Below are 15,947 nucleotides of genomic sequence, written 5' to 3'. Positions count from 1 at the left end.
AAATATAATAAACATGACACACGAACACATGAATTTGTAAACAGAAAGACAAAATAGATTATATGGACTTAATTAGGACGCTTGCCCTATGGAGCGTTGTGAACAACGGAACTGTTTCTTCGTGCGATGATGAAAGACATTACTTCGCCGAGCCCTCCTAACGCTCTCACAACAATCATGAGTTGATGATTAAACTATCTAGCCAATTTACTTGAAGTAATTCATTTTTGGTACATCATTCGTGTTTTGTTGTAAGGTAACCAATATGGAAGACGCATATCATGTTCATTACAAATGAAGGAAATGATCTATTATTATGAACTAACACGTATCTAGATTAGAGGATAAGCAACACAACAATGTGTACCATATTCCTCACCCTACAATCTTTTTCGACCTAAAACTCATGCCCTCCTTTGCCGGGTGAACGTATTTCAGTAATCATTTCTCAAATCCACCACAATTAGGCAATACGCACGACAACAATGGAGAGCAAAGTACCATTATGTTCAGTTCTCTCGTTAGTTCTTCTAAGTTTGCAGCAAGGAGCAATATTTGTTTGAAATTAGTTCTATAATATGGTTTTTCATTTGCTCATTTGCTATGATTATATAAACTGTATGAGAACACTAGAATTTTGGATGTGAGGTTGGGATGATGATCAGGTAATAACTCTTTAAATGAAATACTGTGGATAAACTTAATCCCTGGTTCCTTTTTCAAACTTATAGTATTGAGGAAGAAACAAATAATATATCGTCTTATTTTGGATATCTTGATAATGAGATCATAAAGTGGTATTCAGTTTAAAGCGTATAGGAAACCTGCTCAAGTTCATGAGAATATTTATCACTTTTCATCCACTATGATCCAGAGAAAATGTCTACTTCTTCGTCCGTGTTTCTAAGGGCACTGAGAACATGTGATCCTAAATATTTGAGTGAATAAACTGAATATGAATATAACACCGCAAGGCAACTTTGTTTTCCAGAGCATTTATTGAGAAATACATATAAAGAATATATAATGATGTCAAGGAAGTAAAATTCAGTAGAAAAATTTGATTCAAATACGAAGACAACATACGTAAACCTTTGGTGGAAAGATCAGGTATCTTCTGTTCAATGTTGTGTAAAGATTGTGATACGGTGTAGACTGACTAATCTGGTAAGTCTGTAACCAAGAAAATACATGAAATTAAATATTCTGTACAGACAGTCTCACGATCCAGTGGTATTTTCAAACATATAGAAACTGTCACATACAGAAAGGCTCTTTGTAGAATCCTCTCTTATCAAAGTTGCCAACACTCTGAACCTAAATGAAAGTATGTATAAATTAGATAATATTGTAACTAAACGTCTACTAGAAGTTACTAAAACTTAGCGTAAAAGTTTTCCAGAGGCGAACCTGAAGTACTTAGGTAGAGAGATAGGTCACTTTACACCTCACCTTTGCCCTATAGGTCAACAACTACACAATCCTCCGTTGGAATGACATATTGTTTTGTATATGTTTTCCTCTTCGCCTAAACTCTGTATCCTTGACAGTGGCATGTACTACATGCAGAAGCTTGAAGATTCGGAGTTTTTCCAGTGAATTTTCTTCCACATAACTTCTTTCACATATCTTCCACATAACTAAAGCCGCTTTACTTACTGTGCATCATTCCAGTAACCTGCACTCGACTGTTTACAACTTAAATGCCTACGGCCATATCGTATCTCTAGTCATCATCCCTCCACTGCTTACCACTTAAAAGTTCTCTCCACTCAAGAACATGCATCATTCTCCCCCACCACCAGGCGCTGACATACAGGCAGAGATCTTGACCGGCATGCAAGAAATTGAGGAGAAGACTTGTATCCGTTTTGTGCCGAGAACCAGCGAGAGTAACTACATCCAGATCTTCATCACTGGCAGCGGGTGAGCGTTGTGAGCAACACAACTGCGTTTTGAAATATTCTAATGATAAATTCATGGAAAATAACATAGTCATTTCCTATACTTTGAAAGGAGTATCACAAAATAATATTCAACTGTGTTATTCAGTGTGATAATTGTATTTATAAAGGATTAACATATTATAGGTGTTGGTCCTACGTGGGCATGCTGGGTGGGATGCAACAGGTGTCTCTCTCAACTAATGGTTGCATCTACCATGGTACCATCATCCACGAGCTGATGCACGCCATTGGCTTCTACCACGAGCACAACCGCAATGATCGCGACGACTACGTCGTCATCAATTATCAGAACATTGATCCTTGTGAGTATATAACACATTCATCATACCGATAACACCGATAATCAGATCGGTAATATCTTAAGATAACTTCTCTAACTGCAATATTCAACTCCGCAGCGATGGCTTATAACTTCGACAAGGACACCTACTGGCAGTACGTGGGTGAGGATTACCAGTACGACAGCATCATGCACTACGGCAAGTACGCTTTCTCTCTCCAGTGGGGCGTCTTAGAGACCATTGTGGCACTGCAGGACGGTGTTGACATCACCGACCCCTACGAGAAGCCACACATGCTGCAGACCGACGCCAACCAGATCAACAACCTGTACCAGGCACAGTGCAGCCGCAGGAAGTAGACGTGTCACAGATATGCTCGGTTTGCACCTCAGGTGTGACCAAGGCTCGTACAATTGTTCCATGATGCTGACTACATAAATATATGTAACATTAGTATTTAGTTACTTTATTCTATGTGATAAATTACTTATGTATTGTTGTCACATATGAAAGTGTTGCAAATGAAAGGAAACCTTGTATATGTCATTAATTGAACCTCATCATAACGTGTTTGAAGGTTATGCAAATAACAGCACATTATATCCTTGGCTTTAATTGCCATAGGTTGAGAAAGTACAGAAATCAGTTAACCTTAAGTAATGTTTTCATCAGGTTCTGGTGGTAAATATCATGTTTGGTATTCAGTATAAGTCAGATTCAAGATGTACGAAATCCTCTCCTGGGGATGAAATGACTTGACGGTAGTGACAGGTAAACTATGGATCCAAAGCATGAATGGAATTTGGCCTTGGTTTGATGGAAACGTTAAACTATAACTTCCACTCACTATTTCGGTTCAACTGTCTTGATTGTGTTTATTCCAACGAAAACACACCTGTTGCACTTTTGATGTTATGTGGCTCAAGGTCTGTTTCCCTACTTTTCCTCTGTTTACCGTATTTCTCTCGTAATTCTACAAATCTTATATCCTCCTTCAAGCAACTAAACTCCTGCCATGAGACTGTGACATCCTCTCACCCACAAATCGAGATCCTCTACCTCGGGGATTTCAACGTTCTTCATAGGAAATGGTTGGATTCCTCCCATGCGGATGGCGGAGGGATTGAAGCCCTCGCGTTCTCCATTCTAATTGATTTAGAGCAAATTATCTCCCACCCTACCCATATGCCTGACCGCTGTGACCATTCTTCTAATATTCTGGATTTGTTTTCCCTTTTAGTCCTTCTCGCTGTGAATAAACAAGCTCGCCCCCAATTGGTTCATTTGATCACAGTCTCATAAATGTATCTATTCTAACGGCACCTACCCCTCCAGCAGCCCCTTCTAAGTGTAAATACTGTCACCTCAACAAAACTGACTGGAATAACTTAGGTAAATTCTTTTCTGACTTTCCTTGGGTAAACTGCTCTCTTATTTAGTGATGCTTCTGTCTCCGCCAAACTCGTAGCAGAGGTTATTCTTGCGGGAATGGAAGCATTCATCCCCTCCTCCTCCAAGACGACTTCTTCCAACCCAAGGTTCAACCGTTCCTGTTATGAGGCCATTCAGACAAGGGATCAGGCACATCGGGCTTAGAAAAACTCTCCTTCCTCTGGCTCCTATTTAGCTTTTATCACCGCCTTTAATTGCTGCAAGCACGTTATCCGCAAGGCGAAGCGTTCCTTTATTCACTGATAGTTCTTTCTGGTCAGTAACAAACGGCATCTCTAACAACTTCTGTCGCTCTACCTTCCCTTCACTTTTCCGTTCTGACGGTACTATAGCTCTCTCTCTCTCTCTCTCTCTCTCTCTCTCTCTCTCTCTCTCTCTCTCTCTCTCTCTCTCTCTCTCTCTCTCTCTCTCTCTCTCTCTCTCTCTCTCTCTCTCTCTCTCTCCAGTATATAGAGCAACTCTCTTTGGTGCCCGTTTCTCTTCTAACTCCACCTTGGATGACTCAAACATTCCTTCACCCCCTGATGCTCTTCTTACTAAATATATGCCCCTTCCCGCAATCTTTTTTCGGACGGTCCGAAAAGCGCTTCTTTCTCTGTGCTTGCTCGTCTGTTCCGTTTCTGTTTAAAAACCTAAACTTTTCCTTCTCCTTGGAAGCATGGACTGATACATTCCATGCCCAAGAAGGGTGACCGTTCTGACCCCTCTAACTATCGTCCTATTACTTTGTCATCTACCATCTTCAAAGTCTTTGAATTCCTCCTCAACTCCCACATTCTTAAACACCTCGAAAATCGCCGTCTTCTCTGATCACCAGTATGGCTTCCGTTAGACGAAATCCACCGGCGATATTCTTTCCTATCTTACTAATGTCTGGTCATCATCCCTCAAAAATTTGGGGGAGTCATTTGTAGTTACCCTTGATATATCTAATGCTTTTGACAGGGTGTGGCATCGGGGTCTCATTTCTAAGCTTCCCTCTCTTGGCTTCCCTCCCTCACTTTGCTCCTTCATCTCTAGCTTCCTCTCTGGCTGATCTATCTCTATGGCTGTTCATGGACCAGCCTCCCCCTTTTTTCTATCAACAGCGATGTCCCTCAAGGTTCTGTCCTGTCCCTTACACTTTTCCTCCTTTTTTCAAAGATTTACTCTGCTCCAGAAATAAACAAATGCACATCCTTCAATGCTACTCCCTCTTATCTCACTCTATCTGCATCTCGTCTTGACACAGCTTCCTCAGACTTGGACAGGATATCTCAGTGGAGTAAACAGAATCTTGTTAAGATTGATGTCTCCAAGACCTAGTTTCTACCCATCTCTCTATCTAAAACTCCTAACAACTCTCGTCTCTCCTTTGATGGTTCTGTAATTCCACCTCTTGACTCAATGAACATACTTGGTATTACTATAGCATGCACTCTTTCTTGGAAACCGCATATTAAAGGAATAGCCAAGTCTACTTCTAAGAAGGTGGGTGTTCTGTTTAGAAGTCGCAACTTCCTCTCTTCTGAACAATTGCTCCGTTTATACAAGGAATTGATTCGTCTTCGTATGGAGTGCTGCTCTCACATTTAGGGCAGTTGTAGCTCTGCATCCTTACTTGGCAGAGATAAGTCGAAAGCGGTCCGACTTATAAACTGTCCCAGGCTAACTTCCAAACTTGACCCTCTTGTCCTACAGGATGATCGTAGCATCATACTGGTCTTGGAGTCTATAGTCAGCCATTAGGACCAGGAGTTCTGTGCGAAGGGTAGAATTGGAAGAACTGTTGTTGTCCAGGTGCCAGGATAGAACACGTCCTAGATAAGTTTGACGACATAGTCTCAAACAATCCTAAGGATGTGATTTTTGTCGTTCAAGTGGGGACGGACAGTGCAGTTAATGGGAGATTGGAAGAAATATTAGCGAAGCATAGGGAATTCATTAGCAGGTGTAAAGAAAGTCGTAGGAAGCTTATAATATCGGGATTGCTGCCAAGGTATGACGTCGATTCCTGTATCCTCAGTAGAATGATGGGGATAAACGGAAGAATCGAAGCTCTTTGTAGTAAGGAGAATAATGTGTTTAGTATAGACCTGTAGGACCATTACAGTCATGATAGATGTACACCTGGGATGGTCTTCACTCCAATGGAATTGGGAAAGTCCCCCTTGGCAGAGTATTAGACGGGAACATTAGGCCTTTTTTCGATAGAGATAAATTACTCAGAACAAATCACGGTCGAGCTAAAAAAGTAACTAGAAGAGTGGAGGTGGGGTGGAGACAGAAGGAGGAGGGAGGGTAGCTGTGGGAGATCGGTCAATGGGAGGGGGAGGGAAGAAGGAGGAGGGGGATAGCTGTGAGAGATGGGTCGGTGTGGGGGGGGGGGGGAATATGAGTATGAATGGGATCTTAGGAACAAGGCTGGACGTCCACGTTGACCATTATGATGGTAGCGGTGGAGGATGGATGGGACCTTGGCGGGAGAGATCCTCGGAAATTAGCGGTAACCTCACAGGCAAAGGAATCAGCAAACAAAGGTAAAGCAGAGTCAGTTGGGGACAACTCAGTCAGTATAAGTAGTGGGTAGGGTCCAGTGCGGGGAGAGTCAGAGTAAGGCGGCGAACTCAGAACAGATGGAGAACCGTCTCTTTCCCTCTGCTGCACACGCAGACATTAACAATGATAATACAGACACCCATACTGACAGTAAAAGAAAAAAAGGATGGTAAATTCAGTCCAGAAATCAACTCCAAGGAAAATAAGTTCATTTACTCAAATGCCCGGAGCATCATCACGAAACGCGATGAATATGTAGCTTCTTTTCCTACAGGTGTGTTGAGCACTGGAATAAGTTACCGTCAGACATAGTGAATGCTAAGATCATAGATACCTTCAAAAGTCGTTACGACAAATGTTTTATAGATTCAGAGATATTCTGAGAAAACCGCCAGAAATAAAGTGCATAAACAACAGCAGTAACGGGGACAGTAGAAGGCTAATGTGCAGCAGCGGGGAGTCAGTGATAGCTTGAAATACTGGTGAGCGGAATAACATTTTCTTGTCAAGTTAAACTCTTTATTTCATTTCATTTTTTTTCTATTTTTTACCAGGCAACCCAATCGTGGGCCGATCAGGCCTTCTGTTGTCTGTCTTTCTCATGTAAACTCATGTAAACTTTCCCTCTTCTATAGGCATTAGTTTGGATTTTACCTCCGAGAGCTGGCTGCTTGTGTACCCACACCGCTAGCTAGACCATGCAGTACTCGGCAAGCTGCTGCGTTGCATGATTATTGTGTGACCATTAGCAGTTCAAGGGTGGGCCGTTTTGATACCTGCTTCTTTCCATATATGTCAAAGCATTGGAACTCTCTACCTTTTAATGTCTTTCCCAATTACTATAACCTGGCACGTTTCAAAAGACAGGTTTTTCACTTCTTCCAAAATTGGTAAATACTTTCCCTTATCTTTTCTTTTTCCGTTTCATAATTCTCTATATTTCAATCAAGGTCCGGCCTTAATTTGGACTTTTGTCTGTGACTGGAGCCTTCAACATAAGAAAAGAAAAGAGAAACTGCTGAACTACACAATAGGATACGAATAGGATACATTGGTCTTCTTGAGTTAAAATTTATAAACCTTCAGGGTAATACAACATCTTGAACTCCTCCATAATATACTTGTTTTCTTCCTCGAAGTACTCATTACTGCATGCTCTGCGGTACACTTAGAAACTTACAGCTTAGTCAGAACTATATATATCATTGTGTCTGAAAAGAGCAGTTTAACATTCTGCTCCTCTTCTTCTAATAACACTGGTCTATACTATTGTTTTCTATGTCAGTTTTCCTAGGAAAACTTATACGTGATACCCCTGCCAGTGATTATGATGCAACTGTTCTTATCCAAAGTTTCCTTTCCTTAAGCATGCTATGACAACATTATCGAGGGTAGTCCACGGCCAGACCCTGTGCTGTCTAACCACCTCCTCCGTTGAACATAAATTCCCCAGATCCCCAGATCTGACACACAAAGACACCAGTTTCACATAGCCTATTCTTGGAACCGGTACTTCCTTATCCTGAATTTTATTCACCGACTGAACGGAATGCCTTAGGATCCACCTCTGGTACAGACCTAAACAAATCGAAGAAGAGAGGCTGAAAACATTGATTTTGACACGAAAGCGTTGTCATGCATCACTGTTAAGGCTTCTTTACCATTGTACCAGTGGATGGGGCCATACATGAGGTTAGAAAGGCGGTGGATAACACTCAGGATGAGGAACTACTTGTGTGGACAATGTCTTTGTGCGTCTGATCATGGGAATTCACGTTCAATAAGGTGGATATAAGAAACTATCCCCCAAGGTCTCTCTCTCTCTCTCTCTCTCTCTCTCTCTCTCTCTCTCTCTCTCTCTCTCTCTCTCTCTTTCTTTCTCTCTCTCTACCCGTGCTTTCATGGCACGCCTGCATATTAAGGCTTTGGAGAAAACAGCTGCAACAAAATCATAGGATAACATGGAGATCTGACCAGGGTGTAAAATTCTTAATGTAGCGAAAACTCACCGACAAAAGATATTTCATTCGTTGATTCTAAGCCCATCACGAAAAAACAAATTCTGGAGTAATCCTAGAGTTCTCTTTGGGTGTAAATAGAACATACAGGGAAGATACATTAAGTTACATAGACGAAGAATGCTAATAACAGTACATATGTGTCGACTTTGCCCGTCCGTCTATAGTTCATTAGGATAACATCACCCAACCATATTCATACTCGAGAATTGTAGTTTTCTGTTCGGAAATTTAGTAATATTTTTTCCCAAGGCAAGAATTCGTAAGTTTTTAATTTCGTTTATACTTAGTGCCTAACGTGGTACTTTCCCAGAGAATATGATGAAAACCATACATATTTAAGAGAGAGCTTCGCCACACTCCTATTTCTTAACCAGTTTAAGTAAATCCAATGATACATTGTGCTGTAGTTGGCATAACCCTCAAACACGTTATGATGAGGTTTAATTAATGACATATACAAGGTTCCCTTTCATTTGCAACACTTTCATAAGTAACAACAATACGTAAGTGATATATCACATACAATAAAGTAACTAAATGCTAATGTTACATTTATTCATGTAGTCAACATCATGGAACAATTGTACGAGCCTTGGTCACGCGTGAGGTGCAAACCGAGCATATCTGTGACACGTCTACTTCCTGCGGCTGCACTGTGCCTGGTACAGGTTGTTGATCTGGTTGGCGTCGGTCTGCAGCATGTGTGGCTTCTCGTAGGGGTCGGTGATGTCAACACCGTCCTGCAGTGCCACAATGGTCTCTAAGACGCCCCACTGGAGAGAGAAAGCGTACTTGCCGTAGTGCATGATGCTGTCGTACTGGTAATCCTCACCCACGTACTGCCAGTAGGTGTCCTTGTCGAAGTTATAAGCCATCGCTGCGGAGTTGAATATTGCAGTTAGAGAAGTTATCTTAAGATATTACCGATCTGATTATCGGTGTTATCGGTATGATAAATGTGTTATATACTCACAAGGATCAATGTTCTGATAATTGATGACGACGTAGTCGTCGCGATCATTGCGGTTGTGCTCGTGGTAGAAGCCAATGGCGTGCATCAGCTCGTGGATGATGGTACCATGGTAGATGCAACCATTAGTTGAGAGAGACACCTGTTGCATCCCACCCAGCATGCCCACGTAGGACCAACACCTATAATATGTTAATCCTTTATAAATACAATCATCACACTGAATAACACAGTTGAATATTATTTTGTGATACTCTTTCAAAGTATAGGAAATGACTATGTTATTTTCCATGAATTCCACATAAGAATATTTCAATACGCTGTTGTGTTGCTCACAACGCTCACCCGCTGCCAGTGATGAAGATCTGGATGTAGTTACTCTCGCTGGTTCTCGGCACAAAACGGATACAAGTCTTCTCCTCAATTTCTTGCATGCCGGTCAAGATCTCTGCCTGTATGTCAGCGCCTGGTGGTGGGGGAGAATGATGCATGTGCTTGAGTGGAGAGAACTTTTAAGTGGTAAGCAGTGGAGGGATGATGACTACAGATACGATATGGCCGTAGGCATTTAAGTTGTAAACAGTCGAGTGCAGGTTACTGGAATGATGCACAGTAAGTAAAGCGGCTTTAGTTATGTGGAAGATATGTGAAAGAAGTTATGTGGAAGAAAATTCACTGGAAAAAACTCCGAATCTTCAAGCTTCTGCATGTAGTACATGCCACTGTCAAGGATACAGAGTTTAGGCGAAGAGGAAAACATATACAAAACAATATGTCATTCCAACGGAGGATTGTGTAGTTGTTGACCTATAGGGCAAAGGTGAGGTGTAAAGTGACCTATCTCTCTACCTAAGTACTTCAGGTTCGCCTCTGGAAAACTTTTACGCTAAGTTTTAGTAACTTCTAGTAGACGTTTAGTTACAATATTATCTAATTTATACATACTTTCATTTAGGTTCAGAGTGTTGGCAACTTTGATAAGAGAGGATTCTACAAAGAGCCTTTCTGTATGTGACAGTTTCTATATGTTTGAAAATACCACTGGATCGTGAGACTGTCTGTACAGAATATTTAATTTCATGTATTTTCTTGGTTACAGACTTACCAGATTGGTCAGTCTACACCGTATCACAATTTTTACACAACATTGAACAGAAGATACCTGATCTTTCCACCAAAGGTTTACGTATGTTGTCTTCGTATTTGAATCAAACATTGGTACTGAAAGATTTCAAAGTAGTAAGGGGTTAAAATTTTTCTACTGAATATGTATTTCTCAATAAATGCTCTGGAAAACAAAGTTGCCTTGCGGTGTTATATTCATATTCAGTTTATTCACTCAAATGTTTAGGATCACATATTCTCAGTGCCTTTAGAAACAGGGACGTAAAAGTAGACATTTTCTCTGGGTCATAGTGGATGGAAAATGATAAATGTTCACATGAACTTGAGCAGGTTTCCTATACGTTTCAAACTGAAGACCACTATATGACCTCATTATCAAGATATCCAAAATCCGCGTTAGCGAGGTAGCGCAAGGAAACAGACAAAAGAATGGCCCAACCCACCTATATACACATGGGGACATCACGCCCCCCTGCCGCAAACCGACATTCACTGGGAACCAATCATTTTCCTCTCTTCCTACTCGTACACATACCTTACATCCTCGATGAAAACTTTTCACTACTTCTAACAACTTGCCTTCCACACATTATACTCTAAATACCTTCTATAGAGTATCTCTATCAATTCTATCATATGTCTTCTCCAGATCCATAAATACTACATACAAATCCATTTGTTTTTTAAGTATTTCACATATACATTCTTCAAAGCAAACACCTGATCCACGTATCCTCTACAACTTCTGAGACCACACTGCTCTTCCCCAATCTGATGCTCTATACATGCCTTCACCCTCTCAATCAATATCCTTCCATACAATTTCCCTACTATACTATAAGTTTTAAAAAGTAACCACTTATTAAGTTTATCCACAGTATTTCATCTAATGAGCTATTTCCTGATCATCATCCCAACCTCATATCCAAAATTCTAGTATTCTCATGTATTTTGTATAATCAAAGTAAATGAAAAACCATATTACAGAACTAATTTCAGACAAATATGGCTCCTAGCTACAAACGAGAGTACTGAAGATAATGGTACTTTGCTCTCCATTGTTGTCGTGCGTATTGTCTAGTTGTGGTGGATTTGAGAAATGATTACTGAAACACGTTCACCCGGCAAAGGAGAGCATGAGTTTTAGGTCGAAAAAGATTGTAGGGTGAGGAATATGGTACACATTGTTGTGTTGCTTATCCTCTAATCTACGTAGATACGTGGTAGTTCATAATGATGGATCATTTCCTTCATTTGTTACCTTACAACAAAACACGAATGATGTACCAAGAACGAATTACTTCAAGTAAAACGGCAAGATAGTCTAATCCTTAACTCATGATTTTCGTGAGAGCATTAGGAGGACTTGGCGAAGTAACGTCTTTCATCATCACATAAAGAAACAGTTCCGTTGTTCACAACGCTCCATAGGGCAAGCGTCCTAATTAAGTCCATATAATCGATTTTGTCTTTCTGTTTACAAATTCACGTGTTCGTGTGCCATTGTTTATTATATTTGTCCTTTCTTATTTTCTTAGCAATGATGATAATGTTTGATCCCTTTACATAAATCTGTTGAGCGACGTCGTGAAGAGAAACCTTACGAAATAGTTAACTTAGATTAATTTTATTATTCAGTTTCCATTGGAAACTGTTTGTTGAGATGTGTTTTGTTTGGTCATCAGTAATTCTAACCAGACCTGCACGTTATGGCCATGTTTGTGCTCGTACAGTACGTGTGAGAGTGGCATAAAGTTGTCAGCAGCTGTTGGTGGGTATTTCACATTAGCTCTGCATAAAAGATAATAATAGACACTTACCCACTGCAGAGAACTCATAAGGGACGACGCCTCCCGTCCAGAGATAATCGTCTCCTAAGATGGCTGCTCGCTCCTCCTGGATAAGAAGCAAGTGATCAGTGTTCTGTTGTTGTGTTAGTTAACTTAGATTAGGACGCAGTAACCCAAATGAATATTTTTCAAAGGTTTATATTTCCAAGATCAGTGCAGTGTTACAAGAACTTATATGAGATAGGTGTTAAGAGGACAAAGATGGCCGAGTTACCCCAGGTTTCTGTCCAGCGATGCCCTTGATGTCGCCCTCGAACATTCCCGGGTTGTAGAGGGCGCTCGCCGCTTCAGGAACGACAGGCGAGGCGGAGGCTGCCGCCACTAGCACCGCTAGCACTACCACACGGAACCTGTACCACCATAATGAACTCTTTATACTAAATATTAAGACTAAGCTTCCACTCTGTGTCTGGTAAAGACGTTACAAACATGGGATAATTAAGTAAAATGACTACACACGTTTAGCACTAAGATGGTAATAGTCCCTGGGTGCAGATGTGATCACTGTTTCTGACGTTTAATAACTGTAAATTATCAGCATCAGAAACATTGATGCTGACGGTGACATTCGTGTTGTTCAAAGGGTTTTACACAAGAAATAAAGTGTAAAATAAGTCCGATGAGGAGTGACTGAACGTCGACCTATGGTACTCATTGCTCGGCTCGTGAGCAGTTAGTATGTGGCTCTTGAACAATTATAATGATGATAATGATGATAATAATGATAATAGAAATAATGATAATAATAATAATGATAATAATGACAATAATGAAAATAATGAATAATGATAATAATGATAATATTAATATTAATAATAATAATAATAATAATAATAATAATAATAATGATAATAATAATAATAATAATAGGGGATAGGGGATTAAGAATACTTCCCACGTATTCCCTGCGTGTCCTAGAAGGCGACTAAAAGGGGAGGGAGCGGGGGGCTGGAAATCCTCCCCTCTCGTTTTTTTTTTTTTTCAATTTTCCAAAAGAAGGAACAGAGAATTGGGCCAGGTGAGGGTATTCCCTCAAAGGCCCAGTCCTCTGTTCTTAATGCTACCTCGCTAACGCGGGAAATGGCGAATAGTTTAAAAGAGAAAAAGAAAGAAAATAATAATAATGATAATAATAATGATAATGATAACAATAATGATAATAATGATAATAATAATGATAATAATGATAATAATAATGATACTAATAATAATAATAATAACAATAATAATAATAATAATAATAGTAATAATAATAATAATAATAATAATGATAATAATAGTAATAATAATGATGATGATAATGATGATGATAATAATAACCATAATAATAATGATAATGATAATGATGATAATAGTTATAATGATAATAATGATTATAATAATGATGATAATGATGATGATAATAATAATAATAATGATAATAATAATAATAATAATAATAATAATAATAATAATAATAATAATAGTAATAATAATAATAATAATAATAATAATAATAGAAATAATGATAATAATGATAATGATGATAATAAGTTTGTTGAGTATTCCTGGGATATCATATGGGAGGTTATTGATTGAGAGGGTGAAGGCATGTACAGAGCACCATATTGGGGAAGAGCAGTGTGGTTTCAGAAGTGGTAGAGGGTGTGTGGATCAGGCGTTTGCTTTGAAGAATGTATGTGAGAAATACTTCGAAAAACAAATGAATTTGTATGTGGCATTTATGGATCTGAAGAAGGCATATGAAGGGTTGATAGAGATGATCTGTGGAAGGTACTTAGAGTATATAGTGTGAGAGGCAAGTTGTTAGAAGCAGTGAAAAGTTATCATTAAGGATGTAAGGCATGTGTACGAGTAGGAAGAGAGGAAAGTGATCGGTTCTCAGTAAATGTCCTTTTGCGGCGGGGGTACGTGATGTCTCCATGGTTGTTTAATTTGTTTATGGATGGGGTTGTTAGGAAGGTGAATGCAAGAGTTTTGGAGAGAGGGACAAGCATGCAGTCTGTTGTGGATGAGGTTGTTGTTCGTTGATGATACAGCGCTGGTGGCTGACTCGGATGAGAAACCGCAGAAACTGGTGACTGAGTTTGGTAAAGTTTGCGAAAGAAAAAAGCTGAGAGTAAATGTGAATAAGAGCAAGGTTATTAGGTACAGTAGGGTTGAGGGACAAGTTAATTGGCAGGTAAGTTTGAATGGAGAAAAACTGGAAGAAGTGAAGTGTTTTTAATATCTGGGATTTGGCAGCGGATGGAACCATGGAAGCGGAAGTGAGTCAGAGAGTGGGGAGGGGGCAATAGTTCTGGGAGCGTTGAAAAATGTGTGGCAGGCGAGAACATTATCTCGGAAAGCAAATAATTGGTATGTTTGAAGGAATAGTGATTCCAAAAATGTTATATGGTTATGAGGCGTGGGCTATAGATAGGGTTGTGCGGAAGTTGGTGGAAATGAGATGTTTGAGGACGATATGAGATGTGAGGAGGTTAGATCGACTGAGTAATGAAAGGGTAAAAGAGATGTGTGGTAATAAAAAGAGTCTGGTTGAGAGAGCAGAAGAGGGTGTTTTGAAATGGTTTGGTCACATGGAGAGAATGAGTGAAGAAAGATTGACAGAGGATACATGTGTCAGAGGTGGAGGGAACGAGAAGTGGGAGAACAAATTGGAGGTGGAAGGATGGAATGAAAAAGATTTTGAGCGATCGGGGAAAGGCGTGCAAGGAATATCGTGAATTGAAACGATGTGGTACACCTGGGTCGACGTGCTGCCAATGGATCGAACTAGGGCATGTGAAGCTTCTGGGGTAAACCATGGAAAGTTTTTTGCGGCCTGAATGTGGAAAAGGAGCTGTGGTTTTGGTGCATTATACATGACAGATAGAGACTGAGTGTGAACGAATGTGGCCTTTGCTATCTTTTTCTAGTGCTACTTCGCGCGCTTGTGGGGGGAGGGGGTTGTCATTTCATGTGTGGCGGGGTGGCGACGGAAATGAATAATGGCAGCGGGTGTGAATTGTGTACATGTATATATGTGTATATGTCTGTGTATGTATATATATGAATACGTTGAAATGTATAGGTATGTATATTTGCGTGTGTGGACGTGTATGTATATACATGTGTATGTGCGTGGGTTAGGCGACTCTTTCGTCTGTTTCCTTGCGCTGCCTCGCTAACGCGGGAGACGGCGACAAAGTATAATGATTTCGTAGACAGAGAAGAGGTAGTAAAAGCTTTGCGGAAGATGAAAGCCGGCAAGGCAGCGGGTTTGGATGGTATTGCAGGGGAATTTATTAAAAAAGGGGGTGACTGTATTGTTGACTGGTTGGTAAGGTTATTTAATGTATGTATGATTCATGATGAGGTGCCTGAGGATTGGCGGAATGCTTGCATAGTGCCATTGTACAAAGGCAAAGGGGACAAAGGTGAGTGCTCAAAATACAGAGGTATAAGTTTGTTGAGTATTCCTGGTAAATTATATGGGAGGGTATTGATTGAGAGGGTGAAGGCATGTACAGAGCATCAGATTGGGGAAGAGCAGTGTGGTTTCAGAAGTGGTAGAGGATGTGTGGATCAGGTGTTTGCTTTGAGGAATGTATGTGAGAAATACTTAGAAAAGCAAATGGTTTTGCATGTAGCATTTATGGATCTGGAGAAGGCATATGATAGAGTTGATAGAGATGCTCTGTGGAAGGTATTAAGAATATATGGTGTGGGAGGCAAGTTGCTAGAAGCAGTGAAAAGTTTTT

At 40.1% G+C, this 15,947-nt stretch overlaps 2 protein-coding genes across 2 annotated transcripts in view; one reads left to right on the top strand and one right to left on the bottom strand.

Moving 5' to 3' along the window:
* The first annotated feature begins 1,765 nt into the window (after positions 1 to 1,765).
* Positions 1,766 to 2,787, top strand: LOC139749332 (astacin-like). Its single transcript, XM_071663054.1, has 3 exons — positions 1,766 to 1,926; positions 2,091 to 2,269; positions 2,366 to 2,787. Exons 1-3 carry the CDS (start codon positions 1,781 to 1,783, stop codon positions 2,605 to 2,607), a joined length of 567 nt encoding a protein of 188 aa, XP_071519155.1. The 5' UTR covers positions 1,766 to 1,780; the 3' UTR covers positions 2,608 to 2,787.
* Positions 2,788 to 8,716: 5,929 nt separating this feature from the next.
* Positions 8,717 to 15,947, bottom strand: part of LOC139749419 (astacin-like) — a 13,838-nt gene continuing 6,607 nt past the window's right edge. The window contains exons 2-6 of the mRNA XM_071663256.1: positions 12,419 to 12,554; positions 12,175 to 12,250; positions 9,575 to 9,695; positions 9,233 to 9,411; positions 8,717 to 9,136 (exon numbers count right to left, since the gene is read on the bottom strand). Coding sequence (XP_071519357.1) covers positions 8,895 to 9,136; positions 9,233 to 9,411; positions 9,575 to 9,695; positions 12,175 to 12,250; positions 12,419 to 12,554 — 754 coding nt within the window. The 3' untranslated portion in view covers positions 8,717 to 8,894. The remainder of the gene's footprint in view (positions 9,137 to 9,232; positions 9,412 to 9,574; positions 9,696 to 12,174; positions 12,251 to 12,418; positions 12,555 to 15,947) is intronic.

The sequence above is a fragment of the Panulirus ornatus genome, chromosome 7, assembly GCF_036320965.1.
Source record: "Panulirus ornatus isolate Po-2019 chromosome 7, ASM3632096v1, whole genome shotgun sequence".
In the NCBI taxonomy this organism is placed as follows: Eukaryota; Metazoa; Arthropoda; class Malacostraca; order Decapoda; family Palinuridae; genus Panulirus; species Panulirus ornatus.
Note: the sequence above shows the minus strand (reverse complement) of the source record. Positions and strands in the feature narration are given on the sequence as shown.